Source organism: Lagopus leucura, unplaced genomic scaffold (genome assembly GCF_019238085.1).
Source record: "Lagopus leucura isolate 7727_CA_CO unplaced genomic scaffold, USGS_WTPT01 Super-Scaffold_100266, whole genome shotgun sequence".
Taxonomy (NCBI): Eukaryota; Metazoa; Chordata; class Aves; order Galliformes; family Phasianidae; genus Lagopus; species Lagopus leucura.
This window is the reverse complement of record NW_024962336.1, coordinates 331,186-343,662: the sequence shown is the minus strand read 5'-3', so window position 1 is coordinate 343,662 and position 12,477 is coordinate 331,186. Positions and strand designations below refer to the sequence as shown.

Genomic DNA, 12,477 nt, shown 5'->3' with positions numbered 1-12,477 from the left:
GCGGGGGGGCCCGCGGCTCCCCATGTGCCTGCGGGCCCCGAGGGAGCCCCCGCGCCGCTCGCCCGGCCATCCCCTCCGGGCGCCCTGCCCACGCCCGCCGCGGCCCCGGAGCCTCGGGGCGCCCTGGGGAGCGGCGGCCGAGGGCCCCCCCGGCCCCCCGGGCCGCACCGCTATGGGGGGCTGAGGCGGGAGGCTGAGCGCGGCGGGGCGGCGGTGGGCAGGGCGGGGGGCACGCAGCCCTCGCCGGGCTCGGAGGGCGCTGGGGCGGCGGGAGGCGGCGGGGGGGGCATCCCGGGAGGATGGCAGAGCCGCCCCGGCGAGCCGAGCCCCGGCGCGCAGGGAGCCAGTGAGAGGGAGGAGAGGGGAAAACACAAACAAGCAAACAACCCACAACAAACAAAGCGGGCAGAGAGCAGCGCCGAGCCCCGCCGCCCCTGCCCCAAAGGCGCCCGCCCGCCCGCAGCCCGCACAGCCGCTGCCCCAGCGAAGATGCGCCCGGCCCTGGCCCACGGACTCTGCTCGCTGCTGCTCAGCCTCTGGGTACCCAGGTAGGAGCTGCCCCCACCCCCAGCGCCCCGGCCCCCAGCGAGCCGCCGCGCACAGCCCCGCTCCGCGGTCGAGCTGCGGAGGGGCTCCACGAGTCCTCCCCCTGACGCGGTCCTTACCCCGATACGGTCCCCCCCGCCGCCCCGCGCGCCCCGCCGCCCCGCTCCTCGCGCTCCGGGCGCTGTCAGGGCCTCTGCTCCCCCCGCTCCGGGTGCTTCTCGTCATCCTCCCGGCCCGAGCCGCTCCAGCGGCTGCCCGGCCTGCCTCAGTTTCCCCACTCTGCCCCGCGGGAGGTCGGGGGATGCGGGAGCAGCGCCGGGGGCCGCTGCCGCCGTCGAGGGAGACGTGCCGCCGGCATCGGTGCCTTCGGCCCTGCAACCGGGGACCGCGCACCGGGGCGGGGGATAAGGCCCGGTTCCCCCCCCCCCCAACCCGGCTCTGCAGATCCCGAAGGCGAACTGGGGCGGCTGGGGGCCGCCTGCCTTCCAGAACGCGGCCCCCCACAGCACTCACCGCCCCCGTCCGGCTCCATCTCCCCGGGGTGAGTGGGAGCTCCCCTCTGCCCGCTCCGAAACTTGTGCGCTGCAGGCAGCCAGGGGTTAACGCTGCTGCTGGTGGGGGGGAGTCCCCCGCCCTTCCCCCTCCCTCCAGCCCCTTTAAATATAATTTGTTAACGTTGGGCCTTGTATTAATTAAAGCAGCAGCCGCTGCAGCCTGTGACCCGGGGGCTTGTCACCGTGAAATCAAGTTTAAATCCTGATTTCAAGGGGGGAGAGAGCTGGGGGGAGCGCTGTGTCCTCCTAGGGACGGTGACAGTGACAGCCCCGTGCGGGTCCCTCACTCCCATGAGCTCTGGGAGGAGCGAGAGGCAGCAGGACCTGCCCTCCTCTCCCGAGGCCCTACAGAAGTGCCCCTGCCTCAGTTTCTCGTCTGTGCTATCGGGAGAGTGACAACATTATCTGTCCCCCGGGGTGCTGCTGGATGAAGGTGGCAGGCACTGGAGCTGGGTCAGGACAAGCAGGGGATAAGGTCCTTGCTGTGCTTGGGGAAAGAGCTGCTGGGCCTGGGGATGGTGCTGGCCACAGATGCCCTCACATCTGGTGTCAGCCAGGGAGTGTGAATGGGAGCTAGAGCCAGGCAGAGAATCCTTCTTGTGTGCTATGGACAGATATGCTCCCTTGCGTTCCTCTCTGCTCCCACCTGCCCTATATTTCCCTTTTGCAGTCAGTGTGGATTTGTGGTGGGGCAGACCTATGGATTGCTCCATGGCAGTGGTGGGATGGGTGTAAATGCACTTGAGAAGCTGCAGACAGCAGCAGCCTGACGCTGACAGCTCCCTTTGTCCTGACCAAGCTTTAACTCTGCAAGGACACCAGGCTGAGCCCTTCCTCCTTGGTTGGGGGAGTCAGCCCCTGCCTCCAGTGCTGCTTCTCTCCCTCGCCTGGCAGGGCCTGAGGGAGCAGAGGGAGAGCAGCCCTCCTTCCCAGGGCCTGCATGCTTCATGTGGGAACTGCAGTCCCTCCTGCAGCATTCTCCTCCAAATCTCACTTCTGTAACCTAGGTTCAAAGGGCTCCTGCACCCTGCTCCTACCAAGATCCCAACTCCTGGTTGTTCTGGAGGACAGGGATCCCTGCCTGGAGACTGAGCTGTCCTGAGTGAGGAGAAGTGCTGAACCCTGGTGCAAGGTGCAGGATGCTCTTTGGCATCCTGCTGCCTGCTGTGCACCCTGCAGGTCCTTAGATTGCACACTGTGGGTCCTACCCATCTTCTTCTCCACATCTGCCTGTGCTGGCCGTACCACCCTCATCTCCTGTCTCCCACACTTCATCCATTTCTCTATTTCCCAAGACATCATCTCTGCTTGGAGAAGTACCTGCACCCCACTGCCTTGTCCCTATCCACCTGCCAGTGCTTTCTGGTCTTAGAAGTGACTGCCATCATGGTCAGTAGTGCTGGGATATGACTATGGATGGGTTTGGAATGACTGCCGGAAGTTTGTGAGTAATGCATCAGGGTGCTCAGCTCTGATTTTCCCAGCCAGGAAAAGGCTGGTCCCTCTGGTCACCTCCCTTGTGAGGACCAGCAGTGCCATACAGGGTGCAGCATGGACAGAACCACACCTAGGGTGGATCTTGTGCTCTGGAGTCTCTGTGGATGGACAAGCCTGAGTAAAACCTGCAGCATGCTGATTTGTTGTCACCCGCAGGCAGCACGCACAGTGTGGGGAGAGGAGCATCTCCCCTCCCATGTGCCCCCGCAAAGTCTTCCCCCTCCCCAAGCTCTCAGCACCTTGCTCACCCCAAGCTCACACATTTCCCTTTGCCCCCAAGCTCCTGCTCCAATGAGATCCTGGGCCTGAAGCTGCCATCGGAGCCGGTGCTGAATGCCAACACGGTGTGCCTGACCCTGCCGGGACTGACGCGGAGGCAGCTGGAGGTGTGCGTGCGGCATCCTGACGTGACAGCCTCAGCCATCCAGGGCATTCAGATCGCCATCCACGAGTGCCAGCACCAGTTCCGGGACCAGCGCTGGAACTGCTCCAGCCTCGAGACCAAAAACAAGATCCCCTACGAGAGCATCATCTTCAGCAGAGGTAAGGGCCAAAGGGACCCTCTCCTTTCCTCATCCTTTGCTCAGAAACCGCTCTCAGGATCCTCATAGACTCCCTGTGGGCACTCCACATCTCCTCTGTAGCCCAGGGGACTGGGCCAGATCAGCATCCTGCAGGTGAAGGCAGGGATATGAAGAAACGTGAAGGTCTGCCAGAGCAAGCAGCAGCAGATCTGGGCTCTTCTCTACGTGTCTTCTTTCTTGACCTTGTCCTGAGCTGCCCAAAACTTTCCAGCTTCCCTCCCCATAGATGTAGGTGGATGCCTTACTCTGGGATTCGGTTCGGGATGGACTGAGTGTCCTGTCTCACTCCCACTCCTATGCAGGAACAATGTTTTGGTGCATCATGGTGAGCAGAAGCAATGAGATGTAGGTCTGTGAGCCTATCATCTTGGTGTCCTGCCTTGGAATTGGCTGCCCAGAGCTGAGGGCTCTCTGTCTGCAGGACTGTGGGGCATGAAGGTTGGACCACCTGGGGACAGGCAGGCTCCCCTGGGAGCTCTGCTGCCTGCAGCTCAGGGTAGTGGCCTGATGGTGGGACCTTCTGGAGGACTTGGGTGCGTCTTCTTGCTGTGCATGGGGCCTGATGCTCAGCACACAGCAGGGTGCTCGTTGGTCCATGCCATGGATGGGAGAGGCCAAGGCAGTGCTGGTGGCAGTGCCAGCACCTCAGTGAGCAGTGCCCAGGTTAGCGCATGGCAGGGAGGGTGGGGACCAGCAGCCCTGATAAGCATCGTGGTATTTCCAGGTCTCGGAGGAATGCATTTGCTTCTGCTCTCCTCAGGAGGCAGAGACACAGGTTCACTGGCTTGAGCTGCTCCTGCACCCAGGTGAGGTGCCACTAGCATCCCACCAGAGTGGTGAGAAGCTTCAGCAGAAAGTGGCAGAGACACCACAATGTTCTCAACCCCAGGACACCATCTGTGGAGATGTTTCTGTCTCCTGCTACCAGCACTTTGCTGTGATCCAGGAGGAGGATGGAGATAAGGATGCTGGGAGGTGGGCACCTCTTTGGGATGCAGGATGAGCTCTGAGCACCATCCTATGTGGTTGCTCAAAACCATTTTGGCATAGAGCAAGTCTCAAGGCTGATGCCCTGATCTGCTTCCAGCCCACTCAGATTTCTCAGCACTGGAGCTGGAGCTCTGGGCTCTGCCTTGCAGAAATGCACAGGAATGGAACAGCCATTGGAGCAGGGATGTAGGGTGTATCTCTGGAAGGAGAGGCGAAGCCAGGGGTGCAGGCTCCATGCCGCAGGCATTAATGCATCTGGTCTGCAGGGATCAGGTCTCTGCCCCATCCCTGCCGTGCCTGGGAACGCAGCACACTCGAAGGATCGTTGTTTGTAACCTGAAGTGACAGACCCCTTTAATCTTTCATTCCTTTTCCCACTTCTTCTGCCATCAGTTCAGCCGTGCGTGAACCTCACTTTAAATTATTTGTAGCTGCCTTCTCCTTCTGCTCTCCCCGCTTCTGCCTGCTCCACCCTGTCCTCCCACGTCTCACGCATCTCCCCAGCACTCAGCACCATACACCCAGCCCAGTTCAGTCCCACAGAGCTGGGGCTTGGTCCCGTAGACCTGATGCAAGCCCTGGGGAGCTGGGAAGGAGCAGGGAGGCTTCACATTGGGCATGGTGGGAACCCTATTCTGGACAGAATAGTGGGGAAAAGGATGCTGATGGCCAGCAGGGGCAGGTGTACAGAGATCTGCTGTGGATTGTCCCTGGTGCCCAGGGGCTGTTGGCTGGGCTGCACCACGCATGGGTGTATGCCAGAAGCTTCACTGCAGGTGACCCTTATCCTGGTCCTGCACATGCCAACGCACCCATGGCGCAGTGCAACACTGGCACTGCCTGGCTGTGGGGCAGAGGCTGCTTGAGGGGTGCTGGGGGTCCAGTATGTCTCTGTGCCCTTGGCTCATCCCAATCGCATCTATTTACAGCTCTGAAAGAAGTGGGAACCATACCCTGAGTGTCCTGGAGCGCAGTGTCCCTCTGATTTCCTTTGCAGCCTTTGGAGGCTTGGTGAGGTTTGCAAGCCTGTATCCCCCAGGAAAGACACCCAGGTGCCAAGGGGGCTGTGGGGCCCAGTCAAAGCCTGATTCACCCAGCAAGGAGGGGAGAACTCCCTGCCAGGCTGGGAGAGCCAGGTGCTGGGGAACAGCCAGCTGTGAGCCGCACTTGGTGTGGGCAGCATGCAGCAGGCAGGTGCTGTTATGGCTGTCCAGAGCTTGGGACCCCGGCGCCCGGCCACGCAGAGCCCTAGCCAAGCACCAATGCCCGCAGACCGCAGTGCCTGGCCAGGCACAGCTGCAGCTGGGTTCTTGGCTGGGTTTTCGCTACCCTCAAGCAAGCTGAGGACTTTGCCCACCTGGCCCTAAAGCACATGCAGGTGCTATGGTTGTTCAGCCGCATCTCTGTGGGTGCCCACAGTCCCTGGATCTTCCCCCAAGGAGATGGGCATGATCAATGCCCTTGGCAATGGGCAGAATCTCTTCTCCCTGCAGCCCATGGAGCTCCTGGCTGGCAGTGCCATGGGCGGATGGGAGCTGCGTGCTCGAAGCGAGGGCTCCAGGCTGTCCCTGGCACGCTTGGGAGGTGCAGGGAGGCAAGTCGCGATCTGCAGGAAGCCGTTTAGCACCTGGCGAGGGGCCAGAGCCTGGCAGGTTCACCTGCAGTTTAATTAGGGAAAGGGGAGGGAGGGAGGGAGCGGGACTGGGGGAGAGGTGGCGTGTTGGGACCAGCCGGCTGTTGTGGGAGGTGGTGGGAGAAGAGCTAGGAAGAGTTTTATGGTGTACAGCGTCCAGCTCTCATTGCCCTCCTTGGTCCCACACCCTCCTGAGAGATGGAGCAGCTGCTGTGCCCATGGTAGGGTGCATCTCAGGGTCCCACTAAATGCCCCCCATCTCTGAGGTGTCCAGAGGCAGAGAGCCATGATGGAGAATTTTCCCAGCTAAGGAAGCCACTTCGGGATCTGACATGGAGACCCATCCCAGGTCTGAACCTTTTGGACCCATCATTTGCATATTGGAAAGAAAGATCTCTTAGTGGGTGCCCAACAGTCCTTTAAGTACATGGCAGGTTGGGTCCTGGTTGTGCTGTGAAGGTCTTGTCCTCCATTCTCTCTTCCCAGAAGGATGCAGTGCTTCCCACAGCCCTTCTCCCTGCTTCTCCCATGGCTACAGCCTCTTCTGCAGTTCCTGTAGGGATCTGGTGGCTTTGTAACTATCAAGGTCTTAGGTGGCTTGGGCAGCTGGAGAGACTCCCTCTGAAGGACTGATGCATACCACGCTTGGCTGTGGTTCCTGGAAAATCCTCCCTTGCCCAGATTGTGGTGTCTGTGGTTGTCACCTTCAGCCACCTTGCTCACTGCTTTGCTGCCACATCTGGGTTCTTAGAGCAAGGACCATGAGATGACCCTGCATGCAGAAATATATTGGCTCAGCTGCTGCCTGGGGACAAGAGCATTGACTGTCCAGGGCCTGGGGGATGGATGCTCTGGAGACAGAGACCCCTCAGCCTTGTCCATCAGCTCCTGCTTGGCTGGAGGGCAGCAAGGGATGGAGAAGAGCTGGGGTTCAACCTCACAGGTTTCCCTGCTGTGGAGGGCACTGAACCAACTCAGCCTCTTCACCAGCAGGGAGACAGGCTTTGTAGACAAAATGGGTGGGGTAGTGCTTCTGTCTGGTCTCTAGAAGGGATTTTAAGGAGATGCTGCATGGGAAATTGTGAGTTAGGTTGGGGGAACTTGAGAATGGGGCTAACGGAAAGGCAAGGCTGGAGTGGAGAGCATGGTGCTTGGTGGAGGAGCTGGGCAAGGGCAGGGGCAGCCAGGGGCACAGAGTGAGGAGGAGGCAGAAGGGCTGGGGGGGGGGGGACGGAGAGGGGCACAGGGGCTGTTGGGGTGTGGATGTGTTACCAGCACTGCCTCCCTGGGAGCTGCACCATTACCTGCCTGATGAAAAATGTTGTTCAACTTGTGCATTGGAAGGGACTGGCTCAGAGCAAGCTTGTCCGACACTGAAGAGAAGCTGGGAGAGGCTCCCAGTTGCTTTTAAGCAGCACCTCGTTAATTTTTTAAATGCAGCGGTGTCAAATTAGCACACAAAAGAGCAGCACGACTTTAAATGCAGGTTTCCGAGATGCGTTTCATTTCCCTTTAATAAGATTATAGCATTTGCTCAGCAGTCGGCCACGAACCATGGAGGAGGCATGCGTGCTGGCGAGCATCACCAGCAGTGAGCCCACACGTTGGGCAGTGTCCCTGTCCCTGGCCGCCCCATCTGCAGCTAATGACATGTGCAAATGTCCTCACTCCCCAGTGTGTAATGACAACCAGCTGCCTGCCCTGGCAGGGTGTGGTGTGGTCATGGCACGTTCTAAAAGTGGGGATGCGCAATTTTTCCAGCATTGTATCACATTTGTAAGAGATTCCCGCAGCTGGGAGGGAGGTGACCATCCTTTGGGGTGCATCCCATCCTTGCTTCCCAGTGCTGGGGCTCAGGAATGGGCCACGAGCACACACAGAGGGGCTCTGCTGGTGCTCCACGAGCCCGTCCTGAGCCCCGCTCTCTCCATCCCTGCAGGTTTCCGGGAGAGCGCCTTCGCTTATGCCATTGCAGCCGCCGGTGTGGTGCACGCCGTCTCCAACGCCTGCGCCCTCGGCAAGCTGCAGGCATGTGGATGTGACCAGAAGCGACGGGGCGACGAGGAGGCTTTCCGCCGCAAGCTGCACCGGCTCCAGCTGGAGGCCATGAACCGTGGCAAAGGCATGGTGCATGGTGTGCACATGGAGCACATGCCGGCCGAGACCCCCGGCCTCCAGGACTCCTGGGAGTGGGGCGGGTGCAGCCCTGATGTGGACTATGGGGAGAAGTTTTCCAAGGATTTCCTCGATTCTCGGGAAACCTACAGGGACATCCACTCACGCATGAGGCTGCACAACAACCGTGTGGGGCGGCAGGTGAGCGGCATCAGGGTGATGGCGGCGGGGACAGCAATCCCAGGTCTGGTTCCCAACCTGGGCATCCACCCTCACTGCCAGAGGAAATACCCACCATACAGCACCTCTGGGATCTGGGCTGTGGGGTCTGATTGCCCCAGGTGCAAACAGGAGATGGCAGGGGGCTGGCAATGGCCTTGTCACTCCTTGGTGGCTTCAGAGACATGAGCTAGGTGGGCAGGAGAAGGCTGGAGCTGGAAGAAGAGGAGGAGGAGGGCTGAAGGGATGAAGGAGGGGAAGGCAGTGAGGCAGCATTGATCAGGCAGGGTGCCCAGCTCCAGAACTTTGGAGAAATTAGGGTGCAGTCCCTTCGGAGATTGAGTTGTAATGCCTGTAGGAGCTGTGCATGGGAGCCATGAATGGGAGCAGGATGGTGATGCCATACCTGGCCACTGCCCCTGGGTGCCACAGCTCCTGCTGAGGCTAAATCTAGCCAAGTGCACTGCTTGGGGGTGGATTCTGCACACTCCACAAACCCATGCCATGCCCTCACTCCTAGGAATATCTTTCTGCACGAATAAGGAGCAATCTGCTGGGGATTCCCCAGGAAGGATTGGCAGTGCTGGGTGCAGCAGCTCTGCAGTCTTCTCCTCTCCTGGGGTGGGAATACAGAGCTCTGATCCCTTGAGCAGTGCTTGGCCACCATGTGCAGAGCACTGTCCCTTTCCATGCACCAGCCTTAACCACTGCATCTTTATCACTGAGGATGCTCAGCATGTGCATCGCAAGGGTTCTCTGCATGTAGAGAGGGCCAGCACATGCCTGGCTCCCAGCTCACACCATGCACTGCCTGGGGAGATGACAATGCCATGGAAGGCCACTGTTGATGGCAGCAGCACGTGGGTTTCTGCACTGTAGTGGTTGTCATGTTTGCCTGACACGTGGAAGGTACCTGATTCAAAACCATGCAGACTCACCCCTATTCCTTTTTCAAATCCAGCAGTGAAGCACAGCATCCTCCAAGCCATATGGGCAGTGGTCATCGTGGCCCTGAGCTTGTATAGGAAGCCCAAGGGCAACTGGTCGCTTTGGAGCTTCCTATGCAAACTGAGCAGCCCATAGCATGCAGGAGGCTCTGCAAGCCCTCTTAACCTGCCAGATCAGAGAGCAAGAGGATGAAAGGCAGCCTGGAACTACCCATTACCCTCACAACAAAGGGCTACGATAAAGCTCTCATGAGCGTGTCTGGGAGGAGCTGGGAATGTGTGAAAGAAAGCACCGGCGAGTCTGGGCATGTGCTGAACGCGGGTGTTTGTGAGATGGGAGAAGGACCTGGCCAGGGTAGGGGTGTGTGATGGAGAGATGGTGGCAGAGGTGCTCCTGGGACTCATAAGTGCAGTGGGCTTTTGCTCACCATGAAGAGGGAGAAGCAGCTGTCTGCAGTTTGGGATGCTACCATGCAGGGCTTGGGATGCCTGGCATGGTGTCTTGGGTGGTCCATCCCCATGAGGACTGCAGCTTTGCGTATGGGTTTCCCTGGTTCAGCCACGGGAAAGGAGGTGGAAAGAGAGGGAAGGGATCATGATGACAGCATGTTCCCAGGATGGCAGAAGCAGCTGGTGTTCCCTGCTGGCACACCCAGGGCATGGCAAGCGAATGGGCACAGCTCATGGCCTGCGAGGCAGAGGCTGTTCTCAGCAGGAGACAGGTCTCTCCGCAGGATGAAAGCCAACCTCCAGCCCAGCCCAGACCTCTGTGCCATGTGCCCCGAGCTCCAGGCGTGTTTCCCTGACCTACCTTCATTACCATAAGTGCTTAGCAACGGGGAGATTTACTCAAAAACAAGAAAACAAGCTGCAAAAAATACCCACCCCTACCAAAACAAGGCACTCCTTGTGCATGCATCTCCCCCAGGGATGGAGAAGGAACAGACAAAGTGCACCTGGCACAAAGCAGGGTGGCCAGGATGGCTGGGACATCATGGGATGTGGCCACCCACGGGGCCACGTGTCCCCTCAAACCCCCATGGAGCATAAGCATGTGATTCTATTAGCATGTGTGGGATGCCGTGTGCCAGCCCCAGCCTGGCTTGGGCACCCAGAGGGGTTGGGATGTCCCCGTGGGAGGGGGATTTGCTGGGGCTGGGGGTAGGCAGCCCCATAGGGAAACTCTGCATGCTGAGGCTGAGGCGGTGCAGGAAATTGCCTCCCAACCACGACAAAGCTGGTGGCAAAGTGCTTCAAAGTGCCTTCCATCTCTCTGTGCTTTGTAATTTGGAGCTAATTTCCCTTATTATGTAGTTACTTCTGGGCCAAGGGGTGCAGAGTGGGGCATGGGGACTGGCCTGCTAACTTCCTCGCTGCTCCTGAGGTAGCAGCAGGAGATGTTCCATCCCTGAGCCAGGGATGGAGCCTATGGAGCCTAGAGCGGCACAAGCTGCTTCTGTCTGAGGTGTGCAGCAGCTCTGTGCCCATGGGTTACTGGGAATGAGCTGTTTGCCTTGGCGTGGCCAAAGCAGATTGGCAGACCCTGGCTGCTGGCAGTGTCCCCTCCTCCTGGCATAGCCACAGTGGTCCTCCTGATCCCTTGGTTAGCCACGTTCCTCAACCAGTGCAACTGTATAGAATCACAGAATCATCAAGGTTGGAAAAGACCACTAAGATCATTTAGTCCAACCGTCAATTCATCCCCGCCTACTAACCATGCCCTCCGTGCCACATCTCCACATTCTCCAGCACCTCTAGGGATGGAGTGACTCTACCACTTTCCTGGGCAGTCTGCACCAGTGCATCACCATTCTTTCTGAGAAGTTTTTTTTCCTAGAGCGCTGACTTTTATGGGAGCAGACACATGGCAATGGCCTCCCCAAATCACAGGCTGAGACTGTGAGCATCTCTGGCTTCTGCTTGAAATTTAGTTCTTGGTGTGACATGGTACTCCCACATCACCCATCCCCAGGGAGCTTACCGTTGCTTTCTCTATCCCCCAAATGCCACATCTTTCCTGCTAACTCCTCTGCCCTCCCGTCCACCCCGCAGGTAGTGATGGACAACATGAGGAGGAAGTGCAAATGCCACGGCACCTCAGGGAGCTGCCAGCTGAAGACCTGCTGGCAGGTGACACCCGAATTTCGCCTGGTGGGATCCCTCCTCAAGGACCGGTTCTATGGGGCCACTCTCATCCGGCCCCACAACCGCAATGCAGGGCAGCTGGAGCCGGGCCACGCACGGCATCGCCGCCGCGCCGGCATCAGCGAGCTGGTCTACTTTGAGAAGTCGCCTGACTTCTGTGAGCGGGAGCCAGCGCTGGACTCGTTGGGCACCCAAGGCCGCCTGTGCAACAAGACCAGCCCGGGCATGGACAACTGCGAGAGCCTGTGCTGCGGCCGCGGGCACAACATCCTGCGGCAAACCCGCAGCGAACGCTGCAACTGCAAGTTCCACTGGTGCTGCTTCGTGGCGTGCGAGGAGTGCCGCATCACCGAGTGGGTCAGTGTCTGCAAGTAGCTGCCCGCTCGCCCCAGGGTGCCAGGGACGAGCTCGCCCTGGCGCTGGGGAGCGATGGATCCGCCGCTTCTCTCCGCTCTGGAGATGCTCAGCACGAGGGCCCTCCGAAACCAGCACTTTGTCATTGTCACCCAGGGTGGGGGCTGCTTGTGCCCACCCAGCCCCGCAGCACCGGGAGCGCACAGCCACGCTGTACAGACTGCTGACACCAGCACCGCTCGGGGGGCACAGGGTGGGCGCTGGGATGGGGTGGGGTGGGATGGGAATGGCGGGGCATGGGGTGGGAGGGCAGGGGGATGCACCGGCATCACACACAGGCTCCTCTGGCTGCGTGCAGGGCTGCGCACCAACTGGGATGGAGATGGAGCATCCCAGGGATGGAGATGGAAGCATTCCATGGGATGGAGACGGAGCATCCCTGGGATGGAGCATCCTATGGGACGGAGGGGGCACAGCCCCCCAGATGGGTCTTGCCTCTTGTAGTGGCATGCCAGAGGGGAGGGTGCCCGGGACTGTGCTGTGCGTGCCTGTGTTATTGTATGGTAAGTTATTTCCTGATTGTGAATAAAAGTGGATTGGAGACAGTGCTGAATGCTCTTCCTCCTGTCCAAGGCTTTGCTCCTGCGTGTGCTAACAGGATGGTTGGGGCCCTCAGGACTGCCCCCCACAGTGCCCTGCTGGCATCACAGCTCTTGGAGCTGTCTGGGTACACGCTGGACTCCATCCAGCCATGGAAATCCTTGATAACGGCCCCATAGCCCTGCAGCTGCCCCCGTGCTGCTGGGAGATGCCTGGGGCAGGGCCAGGGACAGAAGCGAGGTACTGCAGACTTGCATCCATCCCTCCTGCTGGCACCCCGCTGCAGTGGCAGG

General features: G+C 59.6%; 1 protein-coding gene across 1 annotated transcript; it reads left to right on the top strand.

The window, feature by feature from the left end:
* Window positions 1-489: 489 nt before the first annotated feature.
* On the top strand, window positions 490-11,822 carry WNT10A (Wnt family member 10A). The gene is made up of 4 exons (XM_042890594.1): window positions 490-548; window positions 2,878-3,140; window positions 7,744-8,120; window positions 11,138-11,822. The coding sequence occupies exons 1-4, from the start codon at window positions 490-492 to the stop codon at window positions 11,603-11,605; spliced, it is 1,167 nt and encodes a 388-aa protein (XP_042746528.1). The 3' UTR covers window positions 11,606-11,822.
* The last annotated feature ends 655 nt before the right edge of the window (window positions 11,823-12,477 follow it).